We start from the raw sequence: 21,290 nt of genomic DNA, 5'->3' as shown, positions 1-21,290 counted from the left end.
GGGCTCAGATTACACAGCCCTTTACCCCCACACATTGGCGGCAGGTGGAAATTGCAACCAGAGATTTCCAGGATGAGGAAAAACAAAACCAATACAGGAACCACAATGCAAAGATACATGAAATCACCAGACCAGAAGGAAAATGACAAGCACCCAGAAACCAACCCTGAAGACACAGAAATCTGTAACCTAAACGACAGAGATTTCAAAATAGCTATCACAAAAACACGCAACGAAATACGAGACAACACAAACAATACAATGAGATTAGGAGTTTCTTCACAAAAGAGATTGAAATCATAAAGAAAAACCAATCAGTGCTGATGGAGATGAAGAACACAATGGAGGAGATAAAGGAGAATCTGGAATCTTTAAAGAACAGAGCTGACAACATGGAGGAAAGAATTAGCATTGTAGAGGATAGGAATACAGATATGCTCCAGATGGAAGAGGGGAGAGAACTAAGACTAAAAAGAAATGAAGAAAGTCTCCGAGAAATATCTGACTCTATTAGGAAATGCAACATAAGAATTATAGGTATTCCTGAGGGAGAAGAGAGGGAAAGAGGAACAGAGAGTCTATTCAAGGAAATAATAGCTGAGAATTTCCCAAATCTGGAGACGGAGCAGGAAATACCAGTAAGCGAAGCGAACAGGTCATCTAAATATGTCAACAGGCAAAGGCCCACTCCACGACACCTAGTGTAAGGCTAGCCAGAGTCAATGACAAAGAAACAGTATTAAAACGGGCAGCTAGGGAAAAACAAAAAATAACGTACAAAGGAACTCCCATCAGGCTCTCAGCGTATTTCTCAATAGAAACTTTACAGGCTAGGAGAAACTGGAATGATATATTCAAAATACTGAAAGACAAAAACTTTCAGCCAAGAATACTCTGTCCAGCAAAAATATCCTTCAGGGCCGGCCCCGTGGCTTAGCAGTTGGGTACGCGTGCTCCGCTGCTGGCGGCCCAGGTTCGGATCCCAGGTGCGCACCGACGCACCGCTTCTCTGGCCGTGCTGAGGCCACGTCCCACATACAGCAACTGGAAGGATGTGCAGCTATGACATACAACTATCTACTGGGGCATTGGGGGGGAAAATAAATAAATAAAATTATAAAAAGAGTATTTAAAAAAAATCCTTCAGGGCCGGCCCCGTGGCTTAGCGGTTAAGTGCTCGCGCTCCGCGGCTGGCGGCCTGGGTTCGGATCCTGGGCGCGCACCGACACACTGCTTCTCCAGCCATGCTGAGGCCGCGTCCCACATACAGCAACTAGAAGGATGTGCAACTATGCCATACAACTATCTACTGGAGCTTTGGGGGGAAAATAAATAAATAAATAAAATATTAAAAAAAAATCCTTCAAATATGATGGAGAAATAGTAACTCTCCCAGATAAACAAAAGCTAAGGGAGTTCATGGCCACGAGACCCCCACTACAAGAAATACTCAAGAAGGCCCTCAGGCCTGAAAAAAAGAAGAGAAAGGGAATACAAAGCTTGGAGCAAGGAGAAAAATACGTAGATAAACTCAGAAAAATAGTAGATCTTTACCGGAATAGGTTAGCAACCACTTAAATACCAAAATCAAAGATCAAAGGAAGGAATTCACCAAAAATAAATTTAACCTCATCACTGTAAACACACAGCCACAACACAAGATAGAATAAGGTATAACAAGAACGACTTAGAAGGGGAAGAGGAAAGTGATTGAATTGACTTAGTATAAGGAAATAGGAGGCCATCAGATAATGGACTGTCTCATACACAAGATTTTTTACACAAATATCAAGGTAACCACTAAACAAATAATCAAAACAAAATCACATATGATAAACAAAGAGAAAACTAGAAGAGTCATAAGACAGAACAACCAAACTGAATTGGCAGTCCGAAACAAATGGGACAAGAAACAAAGGAAATGCAAAAGAACCAGAAAATAAGTGACAAAACAGCAACATTAAGCCCTCATATATCAATAATTACCCTAAATGTAAATGGATTGAACTCTCCAATCAAAAGATACAGAGTGGCAGGATGGATTAAAAAGCAAGACCCAACAATATGCTGCCTCCAGGAAACACATCTCAGCTCTAAAGACAAGCACAGGCTCAGAGTGAAAGGATGGAAGACAATACCCCAAGCTAAGGGCAAACAAAAGAAAGCAGGTGTTGCCATACTCATATCAGACAAAGTAGACTTCAAGATAAAACAGGTTAAGAAAGACAAAGAAGGGAAATATATAATGATAAAAGGGACACTCCACCAAGAAGACATATCGCTTTTAAATATATATGCACCCAACGTAGGAGCACCAATGTACATAAAGCAACTATTAACAAACCTAAAAGGAGACATTAACAACAACACAATAATAGTAGGGGATCTTAATACCCCACTTACATCAATGGATAGATCATCCAGACAAAAAGTCAATAAAGAAATAGTAGACTTAAATGAAAAACTGGACGAGGTGGACCTAGTAGACATATACAGAGCACTCCATCCAAAAACAGCTGACTACACATTCTTCTCAAGTGCGCATGGAACATTCTCAAGGATAGACCATATGCTGGGAAACAAAGCAAGCCTCAATAAATTTAAGAAGATTGAAATCATAACAAGCATCTTTTCAGACCATAATGCTATGAAACTGGAAATGAACCATGAAAAAAAACCTGGGAAAGTGACAAAAATGTGGAGATTAAACAACATGCTACTGAACAACCAATGGATCATTGATGAAATTAAAGGAGAAATCAAAAACTATCTGGCAACAAAGGAAAATGATAATATGCCATACCAAACCATATGGGATGCAGCAAAAGCGGTCCTGAGAGGGAAACTCATAGCGATACAAGCCCACCTTAACAAACAAGACAAAGCCCAAATAAGCAACCTTAAATTACACCTAACAGAACTAGAAAAAGAAGAAACAAAGCCCAAAGTCAGCAGACAAGGAGAGAAATAATAAAAATCAGAGCAGAAATAAATGAAATTGAGACCAAAAAAACAGGAGAAAGGATTAATGAGACAAAGAGTTGGTTCTTTGAGAAGATAAACAAAATCGACAAACCCTTAGCCAGGCTTACTGAGAAAAAAAGAGAAAAGGCTCAAGTCAATAAAATTAGAAATGAAAGAGGAGAAATTACAACGGATACCACGGAAATACAGAGGATTATAAGAGAATACTATGAGAAATTATATGCCAACAAATTGGACAATCTAGAAGAAATGGATAAATTCTTAGACTCATACAACCTCCCAAAACTGAACCAAGAAGAAATGGAGAATCTGAATAGACCAATCACAAGTAAAGAGATTGAAATAGTAATCAAAAACCTCCCAAAAAATAAAAGTCCAGGACCGGATGGCTTCTCCGGTGAATTTTACCAAACATTCAAAGAAGATTTAATACCCATCCTTCTCAAACTATTCCAAAAAATAGAGGAAGATGGAACGCTTCCTAAATCATTCTACGAGGCCAACGTCACCCTGATACCAAAGCCAGACAAAGACAATACAAAGAAAGAAAATTACAGGCCAATATCGCTGATGAACATAGATGCAAAAATCCTCAACAAAATATTGGCAAACCGAATACAGCAATACATTAAAAAGGTCATACACCATGATCAAGTGGGATTTATACCAGGGGCGAGGGGATGGTTCAACATCCCCAAATCAATCAGTGTGATACATCACATCAACAAAACAAAGAATAAAAACCACATGGTCATCTCAATAGACGCAGAGAAGGCATTTGACAAGATACAACATCCATTTATGATAAAAACTCTCAACAAAATGGGAATAGAAGGAAAGTACCTCAACATAATAAAGGCTATTGATGACAAACCCACAGCCAACATCATACTCAACGGGGAAAGACTGAAAGCCATTCCTCTGAGAACAGGAACAGGGCAGGGCTGCCCACTCTCACCACTCCTGTTCAACATAGTACTGGAGGTTTTGGCCAGAGCAGTTAGGCAAGAAAAAGAAATAAAAGGAATCCCAATAGGTAACGAAGAAGTGAAACTCTCACTATTTGCAGATGACATGATTTTATATATAGAAAACCCTAAAGAATCCGTTGGAAAACTATTAGAAATAATCAACAACTACAGCAAAGTTGCAGAGTACAAAATCAATCTACAAAAATCAGTTGCATTTCTGTATGCTAATAATGAACTAACAGAAAGAGAGCTCAAAAAGATAATACCATTTACAATTGCATTAAAAGAATAAAATACCTAGGAATAAATCTTACCAAGGAGGTGAATGACCTATACAATGAGAACTACAAGACATTATTGAAAGAAATTGATGATGACATAAAGAAATGGAAAGATATCCCATGCACGTGGATTGGAAGAATAAACATAGTTAAAATGTCTGTATTACCTAAAGCAATATACAGATTTAATGCAATCCCAATCAGAATCCCAATGACATTCTTCACGGAAATAGAAAAAAGAATACTAAAATTTATATGGGGCAACAAAGACCCGAATAGCTAAAGCAATCCTAAGAAAAAAGAACAAAGCTGGAGGCATCACAATCCCTGACTTCAAAACATACTACAAAGCAATAGTAATCAAAACAGCATGGTACTGGTACAAAAACAGACACACAGATCAACAGAACAGAATTGAAAGCCCAGAAATAAAACCACACATACACGGACAGCTAATTTTCAACAAAGGAGCTAAGAACATACAATGGAGAAAGGAAAGTCTCTTCAATAAATGGTGTTGGGAAAGCGGGACAGCCACATGCAAAAGAATGCAAGTGGACCATCTGCTATCGCCATTCACAAAAATTAACTCAAAATGGATCAAAGACCTGAAGGTGAGACCTGAAACTATAAAACTCATAGAAGAAAACATAGGCAACACACTATTTGACATTGGTCATAAAGGAATCTTTTCGGATGACATGCCTACCCAGACTAGGGAAACTAAAGAAAAAATAAACAAGTGGGACTTGATCAGATTAAAGAGCTTCTACAAGACAAACGAAACCAGAATCAAGATGAACAGACAACCCACCAGCTGGGAGAGAATATTTGCAAAACATACATCTGACAAGGGGTTGATCTCCATAGTATATAAAGAACTCACACAACTGAACAACAAAAAAACAAAGAACCCAATCAAAAAATGGGCAGAGGAAATGAACAGACACATCTCCAAAGAAGATATACAGATGGCCAATAGGCATATGAAAAGATGTTCAACATCATCAATCATCAGGGAAATGCAAATCAAAACAACACTAAAATATCACCTCATGCCCGTTAGAATGGCTATAATCACCAAGACAAAAAACAACAAATGTTGGGGGAGGATGTGGAGAAACAGGAACTCTCATACACAGCTGGTGGGAATGCAAACGGGTGCAGCCTCTATGGAAAACCGTATGGAGATTCCTCAGAGAATTAAAAATAGGGATGCCCTATGATCCAGCTACCCCACTACTGGGAATCTATCCCACGAACCTGAAATCAACAATCCAAAGAGGCTTATGCACCCCTATGTTCATTGCAGCATTATTCACCATAGCCAAGAAGTGGAAGCAACCTAAGTGTCCCTCAACTGACGATTGGGTCAAGAAAATGTGGTATATATATACAATGGAATACTACTCAGCCATAAAAAAAGACAGAATCGTCCCATTTGCAACGACATGGATGGGCCTGGAGGGTATCATGTTAAGTGAAGTAAGCCAGAAGGAGAAAGACAAACACTGTATGATCTCACTCATATGTGGAATATAAACCAACATATGGACAGAGAAAACTGTATTGTGGTTACCAGGGGCAACGGGGTTGGAGGGTGGGCACAAGGAGTGAAGGGAGTCATATACATGGTATGGACAAACAAAAATGTACAACCCAAAATTTCACAATGTTAAAAACTATTAAAACATTAATTAAAAAAATGTATGTCTTAAATAATAAGACTTGAAAGTTTAAATTACTCCTTGTTCCATGGGCTGCAGAATGGATGTTGTGTTAGCAGGCTTGAACATAACATTAATCTTGTTGTACGTCTCCATCTGAGCTCTTGGGTGACCAGGTGCATTGTCAATGAGCAGTAATATTTTGAAAGGAATCTTTTTCTGAGCAGTAGGTCTCAGCAGTGGGCTTAGAATACTCAGTAAACCATGTTGTAAACATCATCTTCATCCAGGCTTTGTTGTTCCATTTATAGAGCACAGGCAGAGTAGGTTTAGCATGATTCTTAAGGGCCCTAGGATTTTCGGAATGGTAAATGAGCATGGGCTTCGGCCTAAAGTCACCAGCTGCATTAGCCCCTAACAAGAGAGTCGGCCTGTCCTTTGAAGCCAGGCATTGACTTCTCCTCTCTAGCTGTGCAAGTCCTAGATGGCATCTTCTTCCAATGTAAAGATGTTTGTCTGCACTGAAAATCTGTTGTTTAGTGTAGCCACCTTCATTAATTATCTTAGCTAGATCTTCTGGATAACTCGCTGTAGCTTCCACATCAGCACTTGCTGCTTCACCTGGCACTTTTATGTTATGGAGATGGCTTCTTTCCTTAACCTCATAAACCAGCCTCTGCTAGCTTCAAACACTTCTTCTGCAGCTTCCTCACCTCACTCAGCCTTCATAGAATTGAAGCGAGTTAGGGCCTTGCTCTGGATTAGGCTTTGGCTTAAGGAAATGTTGTGGCTGGTTTGATCTTGTATCCAGACCACTCAGACTTTCTCCATATCAGCAATAAGGCTGTTTCGCGTTCTTATCATTTGTGTGTTCACTGGAGTAGCGATTTTAATTTCCTTCAAGAACTTTACCTTTGCATTCACAAGTTGGCTGTTTGGTGCAAGAGGCTAGCTTTCAGCCTATCTTGGCTTTCGACATGCCTTCCTCACTAAACTTAATCGCTTCTAGCTTTTGATTTAAAGAGAGATGTGCAACTCTTCCTTTCACTTGAATACTTAAAGGCCATTGTAGGGTTATTAATTGGCCTAATTTCAATATTGTTTTGTCTCAGGGAATAGGGAGGCCCGAGGAGAGAGAGAGAGACGGGGGAATGGCAGGCCAGTAGAGCAGTCAGAACACACATAAGTTATCGATTAAGTACCCCATCTTATATAGATGTGGTTTGTGGGACCCGAAAACAATTACGATGGTAACATCAGAGATCACGGATCACCATAACAAATATAGTAATTATGAGAGTTTGAAATATTGCAAGAATTACCAAAATGTGAGCGAAGTGAGCAAATGCTGTTGGAAAAATGGTGCCAGTGGACTTGCTTGACACGAGGTTGCCACAGACCTTCAATTTGTTGAAAAAAGCAATATCTGCAAAGCACCGTAAAGCAAAGCATAATAAAACGAGGTATGCCTGTATGTATCTGATTTCAAAAGAAATTAAGGAAATATTTAAATTGTCCTCACTATACTTCCTTTTTAAAAGATACCTTATTGATTCAACTTTTTGTTCATAAGAACTAAGAGTAATTGCAGTTAGGAGGATTGTCATTGACTCACGTGTAATAATGGTTGTATCAGGTGTGTTGATTGCAAACAACAGATGTCACCTCTGGCTAACTTGGGCAAAAAGGACTTTGATGGAAGGCTGTTGGGGGCCTTTAGAGTTGGCAGGGGGCTGCTAGCTGGAGGCAGCACGGAGGCCAGGATGTGGGGACTTGTACAGCAGGCAGTCCCTCAGCTGCAACACGAATGGTCTGGAATGGTCTGGCCAGGATGCTGCTGCTCCTGATATGAGTGACCTCCAGCCATTCACCTACTTGCTCAAGACCCCAGTACTCCAGGAGGGTCTTACTGGCTGAGCTTAGGTCACTTGCCCACTGTCTATACTGGGGAAGGAGAGGGAGGGTCCAACCTTCTGGGGGGCTGATGTTGTGAGTCGCCTTCATCAAGGGTTACACTCCCACCAAAACTCGGAGGAGAAAGGTGAAACTGCCTAAAAGGAGTGAAGAACAGAGGCCAGTTCTAGGTGGCATCACTGCCCCCAAAAGATCTTTTAGCAATGATATGTTTCATTTTTATTGTAAGAGTGGTTTTATGAACATTATAATCTCATTTGATTCTCACAAAACTCTGAGCTCAGAATGTTTGGATAGAGAATGGAACCTTAGTTTTAGTGTATCTGGTGTGCTTTAAATTTTCAGTAGAAGCTCAGAGGAAGCTACTTTACTTGCCCAAGAATAGTAAGTGGCAGTCCCAGGACTCATCACAGTTCTTCTAACTTATAATCTAGTGGGCTTGCCTCTCTGCCACCCTATATTTGGCCTGGTCTGTCTCAGTTTGGACTGATTTTTCTTACAGGTTACATAAGGACAGGCTCAATCTTTCTGGCCCAAACTCAGGACCGGCTGATCTCTCTGAAGCGCATCAACTCAAGGCTGAAGTACGTATGAGGCTAGAAGCCTGTCCTGACTTTACTGTCAGACTGACCCCTGCCAGAGGGCCAGTGAATGTCATTGTCCCCTTGTGTTCTGTGGCAGTGTTATAGGCATCCCTTCTGAGATCATCTCCCCCAAGAAAGTGGCTGAACTTCATCCTCTCCTCAATGTGCACGACCTGGTGGGGGCCATGCATGTTCCTGAGGATGCATTGGTGTCCTCCGCTGATGTGGCTCTTGCCCTGGCAAGCGCTGCCTCCCAAAATGGTAAGCAGGTTTTTGGGTTAGGAAGGAAGAAGTTATCTAAGAACGTGTCTCATAATAGAGAATGACAGCAACTCAGCTTCCATTTTTGAGCACTGGCTCTTAAAATTTTGTTTTAATATAATATCTGTTAATAAATATTTTTCCTCATGGCCACATTTTTCTTATAAACTTCCAAGGAACTGCTTTTAGTACTGGTTAATGCACTTCAGACTGGAATTTTTTCCCCCACAGGACCAGAGAAGTTCCAAGATTAGAACACACCCGGGGATTTAATCCACAGGTTGGATCATGTCCCAGCGTTGGAATGAATGAGGGGAAAACTAATCAGTGTCCATGGTGTTATACTCTTTGGATGAACTGATTCATGATGTGGGTTGATTAGGATTTAAGATGCCCTATTTGACTTGTCTCCCCTGCCCCTTTTATGATTCCTGGAATTTAATTGTGTACTAAAGTCAGTTTTTAAATTGGTCTGCTATTTTCAATCTTGGAAAAGGACCATTTGCACTGTCTCAGGATGTGGTTCCTAAGAGTTTTTTGTTTTTTAAAATTAAAGCATTGACCTGGCCTTTTCAGTATTTCTTCTGAGTTGAGAATCTGCTGCAGATTCCTTAGCTCTGGAACATCAAAGGATGGACGCACCAACTCTTTCTTTACCTTGGAACAGGTGTTCAGATCTATGACCGGACCAGTGTTCTTCATGTAATAGTCAAAAAAGGTCAAGTTACTGGCGTGGAGACAGATAAAGGACAAATTGAATGTCAGTATTTTGTCAACTGTGCTGGTCAGGTAGGTTAGCAACAATACTGGGTCACTGGTTTTTTAATTTAACTTTTGTCTTTGGGATTTTTTGGTGGAGACATAAGATTAATATTGTGATGGACTAAACAGATGTCAAGGACCACACTGTTTCTTGTTTGGACTGGAAAACTCAGAATTTTTTTGTGTGTGTGTGAGGAAGATCAGCCCTGAGCTAACATCCGATGCCAATCCTCTTTTTTGCTGAGGAAGATGGGCCCTGGGCTAACATCTGTGCCTGTCTTCCTTCACTTTATACGGGACACTGCCACAGCATGGCTTAACAAGCGGTGTGCTGGTGTGTGCCCGGGATCTGAACCAGCAAACCCCGGGCCGCCGAAGCGGCCCGAAGCACTTAACCACTGTGCCACCGGGCCAGCCCCGAAAACTCAGAATTCTTGTACTTCAAATTAGAAACCTGTAGCTATTCCTCCAGTAGAAGCACCTGTGGCCTTTGCTTTCCTCCACCCTGGGTTAATTGGTGCTATGCTGGTCAGGAAGGCCAGGAAACAGTTGGGCGCTGATGTAAATCCTTGGCATTGGGTCTTTCTGTGGTGTTCCATTTCATTGTACAACCTAGCAAGTAAAGTATTAGGCTATTCTATATTGTCAGGAGCGTGGATTCAGTTTCCAGAATGCTAAGCTGCTTGTACTTTTAAGGCAGATTCGTCCCTTGCCTTCCACTCTACAGTCTTAAGGTGACCTAGGAATACTTTCTGCCACGTGAAATTCATTTATGGTTGGTATTTGGGGTTTGTAGTTGAGGCCAGGTATTTTGTTAAAAGGGCCTCATTTGCTCCCCATGAGCTTCTTTTACTAGCTGGTAAATCCACCTTCATTTGATCTAAAAGTAAGTTTTATGGTTAAAAAAGTACAGTATTGCTATAGTATAGACTCTAAGTATAGCGTCCTGTCCAAATAGTTGAACTCTAAGGCAAGCTGAAACTTGGCTTTGTACACCTGACATTGTAGCAGAAGCACCCACAAGCCACTTGAAATTAAACTCTTTTCAAGCAGCTGAAGTTGCTCATTTGTCTTTGTTCCTCTTCCCACCCACAAATAAATCTGTCTATTTGTAGTGGGCATATGAGCTGGGCCTGTCCAACGAGGAGCCGGTTAGTATCCCGTTACATGCCTGCGAACACTTCTACCTTCTGACTCGCCCCTTGGAGACCCCTCTGCAGAGCAACACACCAAGTGAGGACCTGCACTTTGTTTGTCATCTTCTTTCCTTGCCTTGGTTCTGTCCTCTGAGAAGGAGGACTTTCTGCTAAGGACAGACTGTGCCCAAGAGAGTCTTGTCTTTTCTGGAGCATGTTATAGGGAGGTGGACTCAATTCTAACTTTTCTTTAAGAACTCTTTATCAAAGGATGACTAAAATGGGCATTCCACTTAAGCAATTTTTTGTTGTTTTTTTGCAAGCTAATTGTAGTCCCAAGCAGAGGTCTAAATTAAGAATATTGGAATGTCACCTGGAGTTTTTGACTTGAATGCTGTGCATTGTTGAAATTTCACGGGTAAGCTATAAACTCAGGTTGTTCAGTGACCCTGAGTGCCGTAGGAGAGGGTTTGACCTCACTTTGAAGGTCTTAATCCCTAGAATGGGTTCTGCAATCCCCCTTTCTGTTAGGCTTTCAACGTGGCACAGTGGCAGTTACGTAGTTTGGTTGTGAGGACTAGTCAAAGCTTCTAGGTAACTAATTGGGTTAGGGGTAATCAAAGAAACAGTCTCCACTGTTAGTCTGAGAGGGAGGATCCTCCCCCATGACCTCAAAGGTATTTTCAAGCTAATGAATGCCTGTGTTCTCTGGATACTGTTTCGTTAGTGAAGCCAATAATGGGTGTTTTTGTTTTGCTTTTTTCTGTCCATTTAGACAGCTGGCTTACCTCTAAACTCTGTTTCTCTCTTCTACTCCCCACTCCCTTGTCATTTCTCTTCCGTAGCTATTGTGGATACTGACGGAAGAATTTATATTCGGAACTGGCAGGGTGGCATCTTGTCTGGGGGCTTTGAGAAGAACCCGAAACCAATTTTCACTGAGGGCAAGAACCAGCTGGAGATTCAGAATCTACAGGAAGACTGGGATCATTTTGGTGTGTGAACTAGATTATAACAATAATGCCCTATATTTGTCTAAGATGTTATATTTTTCAAAGCATTTTCAGGAAGAGTTCTTTATTTGATCTTTGTAACAACCCCATGTCGAGGTTCTAGAGGGCAGTCTACAGAGTGTGCCTGGTCTAAGGATGCAGCTACAGGTGGTAGATTCAGGGGACTACAATCTTGGTTAAGGGCCTTTTGGCTTATTACTTATTCACCTAAAATCATTACTGAAATTTTAGGCTAGGAGGAAACCTTTCTGTAGAACTTCATATAAGATTGAAGAAAGTTTTAGGAAGCAGAATTGTTTTGTTAATAGTCTTTTACTCAATTTTTAAATAATTTTATTTATTGAATAGTTAATATGGTCACCTGGTTCCAAATTCAAAAGATATGAAAAGGTCTATAGTGAGTTTCCGTCCCATCCTTGATGGACTCTTTTTTTTTAATAAACTTTTTATTGTGGGAAATTTCCAAATTTAAAAGTGGAGAGAACAGTAAATAGAAACCCCCATGTACCCACCAGCCAGCTTCAGTCTGGTTTCATCTTTTACTGCTGTCCCGCTGGATTATTCCTAGATGATGGACTTACTTTAAAACAGGCTAAGGATCTGTCTTTTGCAGCTATTCCAACTTCAGAAATCCTTGTCTTTCACTGTATATCTCTTTGGGTGCCATTTAAAAGCTTTTCCATGAGTATGATCCCTTCAAGATTCTCATCTGTGGCCATATGTATTATTTGTTCTTCCACAGCTCCTTTCCTTTCTCAAGAGTATCTTTTCTCTCAGTTTTTATGCCCAACACTTTGTAGGTGTGTCCCATAATTCCACCACAGATTCTACTTTCTGATAAAATGGCCTAGTTGGCTCTCCTTAGAAAACCTCTTCCAAGAGAATTTCTGAAAGGAGAGGGAATAGAAAAGCATAAGGAGTTGAATTCCCTAAAGCTGAGCACTCTATTGGGGTTTGTTTTTATTGCTTAGAGCCCCTGTTGAGTTCCCTCCTGCGTAGGATGCCAGAATTGGAGACTCTGGAGATCATGAAGTTGGTGAATTGCCCCGAGACCTTCACACCAGACATGAGGTGCATCATGGGCGAGTCTCCTTCAGTACATGGCTACTTTGTCCTGGCAGGAATGAACTCTGCTGGCCTTTCCTTTGGCGGAGGAGCTGGAAAGTAAGTCTTTCTCACTCAAACTCAGCTTAGTGAGTATTTGAGTTTGGAAACATCCAGTTGTGGTGAGATAGACGATCCTGCTGAGTAATACAAGTTTTTATTTAAAAGTTAGGTTCTAATAAAAATAAGCCAATCATGAAAGGACAAATACTGTGTGATTTCACTTATATGAGATACTTAGAGAAGTCCAGTTTCTAAAGACGGACAGTAGAATGGTGGTTGCCAAGGGCTGGGGTTAGGGGAGAATGGAGAGTAACTGCTTAATGGATAAAGATTTTCAGTTTGGGAAGATGAAAAGAGTTCTAGAGATGGATAGTGGTGGTGGTTACATAACAGTGTTAATGTACTTAATGCTACTGAACTTTACACTTGAAAATGGTTAAGATGGTCAATTTAATTTTATGTGTATTTTACCACTATTAAAAAAAATTTTTTTTTAATGAGGCCATTTTTTCTTGGTTGACTTGTAGAATGGTTCGAAAAACAGTTATGTAAGAGGAGTTACCAAAAACGTTTGGAGCAGAGATGTGGTCAGATAACTGTATAACCTCCTGAGGTGTCTGTTTTATAGAAAAAACCCATTGGATGTATAAATTAGAATACTCTTTTATGTATATTTTAGTCTTATTTCTTCATAGATGTGGCTTATGTCTTAAACACTTTCTAGGGAATATTATCATCAGAGCTGAAATCCTCATGGTGGTCTTGTGAGAGCAGTAGATGGAGCCATGTTTGTTTCTTCCATAAAAGTTAAGGAAATTGCCTAGAATTGCTCAACCAGTCTGTGACAGTATGTGATCTTTGAATCTGTTGGTTCTTGATTCCTAGTACAGTGCTGAGAGTATCCCATCTGAGGCCCACAACTTCCCCCACATCTAAACAGGTACCTCGCGGAATGGATGATGCATGGTTATCCCTCAGAAAATGTCTGGGAATTGGACTTGAAACGTTTTGGAGCCCTCCAGAGTAGCCGTACCTTTCTGCGCCACCGGGTCATGGAAGTCATGCGTAAGTGAAGCTTTATCCCAATTGCACCTAGTTGCAGGTGTCTTACTTGGGGCCTGTTCTACCATTTAGAGGGCAGATTTTTCCTCAGTTAAAATAATTGCTTCAAGTGGGGCTTCTGATGTTTGACTGTTTCAGGCCTGTGTTTGGGGCATTATGTCCCACGTGGTATTTATGGAACATTTTCTTTAGTGTATTGTGCCTTGTTTACTCCAGGGAACAAGAAAGTAGAACAGGGCTTACAGATGGTAATTCCTGTCAAACTCCCCACACCAGCTTCTTGTTTATTCCTAGCATTGCCTGCTTTCCACTTTGCCTGGAAAGACCCTATGTGAGAGTGAATGCTCTCGCTCCCCACTTAGTCTTTGAGATATGGTTTGCTTTCCAAGGCAGAGAATTTGCCAAGTTATTCTCAAAGCTTCAGGCTTCTCCGAGTGACTTTTGTCATTAACCCATTATATGCTAGCAAGATAGAAAACCACTTCTCATGTAAATACAAAATATACATTCCTGCTCTCTTTTTCCTTGATCTTGCTTCCCTCCAACTTTGAAGGATTGGCCTCCTCCTTTTAACTTATTACTCTACCTTGTCTCTGATTTCTTTTCTTTTTTTTTTTTTTTTGTGAGGAAGATCAGCCCTGAGCTAACATCCATGCTAATCCTCCTCCTTTTGCTGAGGAAGACTGGCTCTAAGCTAACATCTATTGCCAATCCTCCTCGTTTTTTCCCCCAAAGCCCCAGTAGATAGTTGTATGTCATAGTTGCACATCCTTCTAGTTGCTGTATGTGGGACGTGACCTCAGCATGGCCGGACAAGCGGTGCGTCGGTGCGCGCCTGGGATCCAAACCCAGGCTGCCAGCAGTGGAGCGCACGCACTTAACCGCTAAGCCACGGGGCCGGCCCTGATTTATTTTCTAGTAAGCCCTTAGAGACAGCTTTTGTGTGAGGAATTGAACCAAATCAGATTGTAATTTCATTTTCCTATGCTGAGGAACTATTCTCAGACTTTGCCAAAATATATCTAAATATTTTGGGCATATTTATGCTCAGGACTAAGTTTCTGCATTGCCTGTGACCACCATTCTTGATTAAGAATGAACTGTTGTTTCAGTAGCTGGAAGTTCCATTCACGATGAGGCCTTTGGATGCCCTTTACCACCTGCATGCTCACTTTTGGCCTGTGGCAGGGAACTCATGCCTGTGGGAGATAAAGGACCTGGCAGCACTATGTGTAACTGCTAAGGTTCTTTATTTTTAGCAACTCTTTTGGTTAAAATGTTGAACTATTGTAAGTCTATATTTCCCCATCTATAGTTACTTTAAAACCTGTGCAATCATAATTGAGCTTGAGCTTCTCCTTGATGAGATGACACTTTTGGTGGTCTTCTCTGATTCTCATAAAATAGAAATTGCAGGCATGATAGAAAATGGGGAAGGAGAAAGTAGAACCTAAAGTACCAGAGGAGACTGACAAATCTTCACAGTATAAGGAAACCAGTGTGGCTTCCTTCTGTTTAATTTCCCAATCTCCCCACCACCCTGATGTAACTCTTGGTTGGAATGGTGTGAGGTCAGGTCTTCTCTTTAGAAGGGACTAGAGATCACACTCTTTCTGGCTATTTTTACTTATTGCTGTTGCAGATTGGACATTAGGAGAAATGAATTCTGACCCTAGCTTTGTTATGTGAATAATGTCACTGGGACAATACTATGCAACCTGTCAGATTTCAGAGCCACCAAATCAAGGTATGCTATGTGCCCTTTCACTTCAGAAATGGGTTAAATATTAGAGAGGAAATGTCTGTAACAGGTCTGAGATCCCAACAACACAGGCACTGTTAGGAATCAAGTGCTATTTTTTCACACTTTGTAACCACCTGTGTCCCACTTAGATATAACCTTCGTCTCTGCAGTAGAGCTTAGCAAGGTTTAGAACTGTGACTTTTCTCCCATTGTTTCTACCTACGAATTTGGAATGATAATTGTGAACAGAGACCTAGAGTCATTACGTGACTCATAGCTATATAACTCTATGGAGGGAAGATATCAGCTCTTGCGATATTATTCTTTCTTCTGGAGCATGCTGTGATACTGGGTACTGTTTGGCAAATTTTAGGCTACATTAGCCCAGAAAGCATGCTCTTTTGAATAGGAGCAACTCCAGAGTCTAGTGGATATTGAGTACTCAGCTCTGTGGATTGTGCTTTCATAGATTGTTCTTATCTGTTTTAGCTCTGCTGTACGATCTGAAGGTTCCCCGTTGGGACTTCCAGACCGGGAGGCAGTTACGCACATCTCCCCTCTATGACCGGCTAGATGCACAAGGAGCCAGGTGGATGGAGAAACATGGATTCGAGAGGCCAAAGTACTTCGTGCCACCGGACAAGGGTAAGAAGACACATTCTCATTTTTGTTCTTTTTTTTTTTCCCTGAGAATTAATAAAACTTAATTTTACATGTATATAGCTAGAATGTGTTCCTGGAAGAATAAATAATAAAAATCTGTTATACTGTACTAAACTATACAGGGAGACTCCCAATATAGATCCCTTCCTTTTCTCTCTTTCTTTTTTTTTTTTTTCCTTTCCGCAGACCTCCTGGCATTGGAGCAGAGCAAGACCTTCTATAAGCCAGATTGGTTTGACATTGTGGAGTCCGAAGTCAAGTGCTGTAAGGAAGCTGTGTGTGTCATTGACATGTCTTCTTTCACAAAGTTTGAAATAACAGTAAGTATTTGGAAACCAATATAACAGATTAGGAAACTTTGCGTATTTATTGAGTGCCTCCTATTTTTCATCTGTCATTTCAAAACTGATTCTGTAAGAACTCTGGTATATTTTAGTGTCTTATCTGTATTATAATAGTTCTCTGAATTTTTAGCTCTTTGTTTCTGGTTTTTAATCTGCTTGCAGAGGCCCATTTATCATTAGAATCAATAGCTAGCTTTCTCTGGAACTTCTTGCAGTGGAGTAAATCTGCACATATTGTTGCATGAGTACTGGCTAATTGAATTTTCTCAGCAAGTCGCATTGCTCGTCAGGCTGTGTTACTCAGCCAGATGCTCTTGTGCTCACTCTCTCTGCTTTGTTCCCTAACCCTACAGTCTACTGGGGATCAGGCATTAGACATTCTACAGTACCTCTTCTCCAATGACCTTGATGTGCCCGTGGGCCACATTGTGCATACTGGCATGCTCAACGAGGGTGGAGGGTACGAAAATGACTGCAGCATAGCGCGGCTGAGCAAGCGCAGGTGAGGATCGCCACCATCCACCCTGCTCCCTCCTGCACACTGCTTCCCTAAGGGTGCTGAGCAGAGCACCCAATTCACTTTCCAAGAAACCATAATTATACTGAGGACAAAAAAAAAATTTCATTAACTCATAGCCAGTTCATTAGCAGCCCAGTACAAAAAGAAATCACCAGAAAAAGAAGAAACTCACCAGGTTATGTAAAACTTGATGTAGAAAAATGAGTTACCCTACTGGGAGAAGATGCCTTATCTTACATTACTAGGTCAGTATCATTTCTTGGCAGTAATAGGAAGCCAGAATCTTTCGTTTTGTCCTTATGTGGTATATCCTAGAATTATGTGCTACTGGCCCTCCCTGAAAGCTGAGAGGTCATTTGCCAGTATTCTACTCATTGCTTTGAAACGAGCTGAGAACTTGATTCCTTCCTGGTCCTTTTTCTGCTGCCTGGTTTTGATTACTTTGGGTCTCACTTTCAGTTTCTTCATGATTTCTCCAACTGACCAGCAGGTCCACTGTTGGGCCTGGCTTAAGAAATACATGCCGAAAGACAGCAACCTGCTTTTGGAGGATGTCACCTGGAAATACACTGGTAAGGTGGCCCTCTGGGGTCAGCTGTGCAAGAAAAGGCCAGCCAATCCAGATTCATCTCCATTCACCTTCATGATATTTGACATTCAGAAATGAGTGTCAGAATTAGAAGTGTGGAGGGGCTCTCTGGTCATAGAAAATTGATCTCTAATCCTCCCCACATGTTCATAAGTGCAGTGTGGGATGGGTTATTGCTTCGGTTTCTGTTTGTTCAGTGCTATATCCCTCACAGCCAGCATGTAGGAAAGCAAATATTGTTGAATAATTTTTTTTTTTTCCTGAGGAAGATTCGCCCAGAGCTAACATTTGTGCCAGTCTTCCTCTATTTTTTTTTTTTTTTTTTTTTCCAGTATGTGGGCCGCCAGCACAGCATGGCTGCTAACAGAGCAGTGTAGGTCTGTGCTTGGGAACCGAACCTGGGCCACTGAAATGAAGTATGCCGAATTTAACCAGTAAGCCACTAGGGCTAACCAAGTAAATAATTTTTAAAGTAGTTTTATATTTATTACCTAAGTATTATTTTCATCAAAATTTCCCCTTAGCTTTTTTTATTTTAAATGAGTGAATAATTTTTAAGGAATACTTAAATTTCCTGATTCTCTTCCTCAGCAGTCCTGTTAGGGGAGTGGCCCCTCCACTTCCACCCCATTCCCCACTTAACTGACTCCTGCCCCTTACCTGACGAAGCCCTCATTCTGAATTCATCATAGTGGCAAGTATGATTGGCAAACTACAGAATCTTGTTGAACCAAAGTTGTTTTCTAGCCTATATGAAGGTAGTTGATGTGTAATTAGCACAAGCTGCTGTCACAAACATGACAGAATCCTGAGTGATTGGGCAGCTCTCGTCCTGGTGCTGATTTGGGATTGGGGCTTTTTCCATCATGTAACCACACTGGGAAGAGGAAGGGAATGGGAATTGTGCAGGGGGTTTATGGCCAGTCCTGGAAGTGGGCTCCTATCCCATTGGCCAGGACTTGGTCTCATGATCCCCTCTAACTGCACAGGAGGACATGGAATGTTGTCTTCCTGTGCACCCAGAAGAGGAAACACAGTAGCCAGGCTCTGTCATGCCGGCAGTCCGTAGCTGCATGTAGCAGGCCTGTCGGAAGAGGTGAATTTGCCAGAATCAGGGTGCTCTTGTCCATCCTTGGATTGCCTAAGCAAAGGGATGCTTTAGTGGTCTTGCCACCCCAGGCCTGGCCATAGGTGAGCAAGTCCAGAACAAACCTTTCCCGTTGGCTCAGTTGTTCACCTGGAGCAGCCAGACATCTCTTGTTTTTTTCCGTTTAGCCCTCAATCTGATTGGTCCTCGAGCTGTGGATGTGCTGTCTGAGTTGTCCTATGCCCCTATGACTCCAGACCACTTCCCAAGTCTGTTTTGCAAGGTAGGTGCTGGTCAAGTTCTAGCTTTTATTTTATTTATTTATTTTATTTTTTTGTGAGGGAGATCAGCCCTGAGCTAACATCCTATGCTGATCCTCCTCTTTTTCGCCGAGGAAGATTGACTCTGAGCTAACTTCTGTGCCCATCTTCCTCTACTTTATATGGGATGCCGCCACAGCCACCAAAGCGGAACACGCACACTTAACCGTTTGCGCCACCGGGCCAGCCCCAAGTTCTAGCTTTTAAATGGGCAAGGAGTCTTTCTTTTATGGAGCTGGCAATTACATGTTCTTACTGTGGTGTTAGCACCCACAAAGTGTGTTCTTTTATTAGGCAAACAAAATGAATAAATTCATTTCTTTATTTTTTTCACCCTTCAAGGTTTCCTTATTTAATAAGCATTAGGATATCTTTGAAGTGGATTTAGCTTTTCTGAATATCAGTCCTATATATTTATTGCTTTCTGTAGCAGTGGATTAAATTTTTTCTTATAGGATTATGACACTGACGCCAAAAAATGCCAGTCAAGGTCAGGTCCCTTCTCTCCATGCAGGGCTTCCTCTTTTCCATACGCAGAGTAACTTCTGTGTATGTGGCATCTTCAGGTAAGAAATGGTTTAGGTGACTCCCTAAACAACTTACATAATTTTCACTATAACTGAGTGAAACAAATTGTAACTGAATAAAAGAAATGATAACTGAATACTCTCTAGGAAGTGGCTGATTAGAGAGATCCAAACAGACGTTTTGCAACCTGTAACAAGTGGCTTCGGGACAGTTACTGACGGAGGCTCTTTGAAGTTCAAACCAAAGTTGGGATCCCCTTACTAATTGATTTCACAGTTTCCCTTTTCTCCATGGCAGAGTGAAAGCAACAAAAAACTCTGTTAGCTATCAGCAGACCCCTTCCCAGCCCTTTCTTTGCTGCTTGAAGGAGCGATCCGTCTGCATGCACCTACTGAGTACCACATTATGTTGGGCCTGCTGTGGAAACATTTGTTTTAGTACCTCTGGGACTTACTGCTTTCCTTTATAGGAAGAGCGATGGAGTCCGAGGCCCGTTAGGTAACTGAGCTGCTCTAAATACATTTTCAACATTAGAAGCCCGGTCTCTGACCCCAGAGTAACAGGTGAACCATGTTCTGTGGGCATTAGGCATCATCTTTTGTGGGGCAAGTGCCCAGGACTTGTCTGCCGAGTCCCCCAGAGAAGACATTTGCCTGGTCTTCGTTGCTCCCAATCCCCTTGACTAAACAAATCTTTAGCAGGACTTTTCGAAAAGAAAATATTTCATGCCTGTCAAAGACTTTGCCTCCACTTTGTACCAGCTGGTTGGCTAGCACTCCTGAAATGGTCATATTTATGAAAAGAGATATTGTAAAGGCTCCATTCCTAATGACCCCAATACCTGGAAATACACCATTTTGAGGATGAAATTCTTTCATTCACATGTGTCTCCTATACGGTCAAAGAGAGGACACAGAGGTAATGAGAGGGGTCTACCTCAGGCATTCCTTCCTTTAACAAGTGTACTGAGTGCCCACTTCCCCTGAGGAGTTTCCATGCTGACCGTCTCCCTTTATTTCCACAGGAAATGAGTGTGGGCTATGCAAACGGGATCCGGGTGATGAGCATGACCCACACGGGAGAGCCAGGATTCATGCTTTATATCCCTATAGAGGTGAGACCCGTGGAAGGAAGGTGTGCTGTCTTTGCCACACCTGCTGAGCACTGGCAGGGTTAGAGAGCAATCTCTGGTTGGATCTTGGTAACTGAGATAGGCTGCATTAAAGAGATTTTAGCTTTTTTTTTTTTTTTTGTGAGGAAGATCAGCTCTGAGCTAACATACATGGTAATTCTCCTCTTTTTGCTGAGGAAGACCGGCTCTGAGCTAACATCTATTGCCAATCCTCCTCCTTTTTTCTCCCCAAAGCCCCAGTAGATAGTTGTTTGTTATAGCTGCACATCCTTCTAGTTGACGTATGTGGGACGGGGCCTCAGCGTGGCCGGAGAAGCGGTGCGTCGGTGCGTGCCCGGGATCCGAACCTGGGCCGCCAGCAGAGCACGCGCACTTAACCGCTAAGCCACAGGGCCAGCCCGATTTTAGCATTTTTATCTAAGTTATTTACTTCTTTTGAATAGGTAATACATTTACATGGTTTAAAAATAAAGAAGTGTAAAAAGTATTCAGTGTCACCCGACCAGTTCCCACCAACCAGCACTAATGATATAACTATTCGTTTTTTGTTTGTCCTGTTGGATTGTGCATATACAAGCAAGTTCAAGGACGTATTTTTAAGCCCCTTTTTAGAAACACAA

The 21,290-nt window shown here is 41.6% G+C and overlaps 1 protein-coding gene across 3 annotated transcripts in view; it reads left to right on the top strand.

Annotated features, from left to right (window-relative positions):
• The window catches only part of PDPR (pyruvate dehydrogenase phosphatase regulatory subunit), a 54,492-nt gene that overhangs the window by 20,752 nt on the left and 12,450 nt on the right, over positions 1-21,290 (top strand). For all 3 annotated transcript variants that reach the window (XM_087419937.1, XM_087419938.1, XM_087419939.1), the window contains 13 exons: positions 8,321-8,402; positions 8,500-8,663; positions 9,331-9,452; positions 10,541-10,658; positions 11,407-11,556; positions 12,546-12,738; positions 13,622-13,746; positions 15,977-16,132; positions 16,337-16,470; positions 16,848-16,996; positions 17,474-17,586; positions 18,879-18,973; positions 20,563-20,652. In XM_087419937.1, the coding sequence (XP_087276063.1) occupies positions 8,321-8,402; positions 8,500-8,663; positions 9,331-9,452; positions 10,541-10,658; positions 11,407-11,556; positions 12,546-12,738; positions 13,622-13,746; positions 15,977-16,132; positions 16,337-16,470; positions 16,848-16,996; positions 17,474-17,586; positions 18,879-18,973; positions 20,563-20,652 (1,691 nt within the window). The remainder of the gene's footprint in view (positions 1-8,320; positions 8,403-8,499; positions 8,664-9,330; positions 9,453-10,540; positions 10,659-11,406; positions 11,557-12,545; positions 12,739-13,621; positions 13,747-15,976; positions 16,133-16,336; positions 16,471-16,847; positions 16,997-17,473; positions 17,587-18,878; positions 18,974-20,562; positions 20,653-21,290) is intronic.

Source organism: Ceratotherium simum, chromosome 30 (genome assembly GCF_057802395.1).
Source record: "Ceratotherium simum simum isolate JZ-2026a chromosome 30, ASM5780239v1, whole genome shotgun sequence".
Lineage (NCBI taxonomy): Eukaryota > Metazoa > Chordata > Mammalia > Perissodactyla > Rhinocerotidae > Ceratotherium > Ceratotherium simum.
Note: the sequence above shows the minus strand (reverse complement) of the source record. Positions and strands in the feature narration are given on the sequence as shown.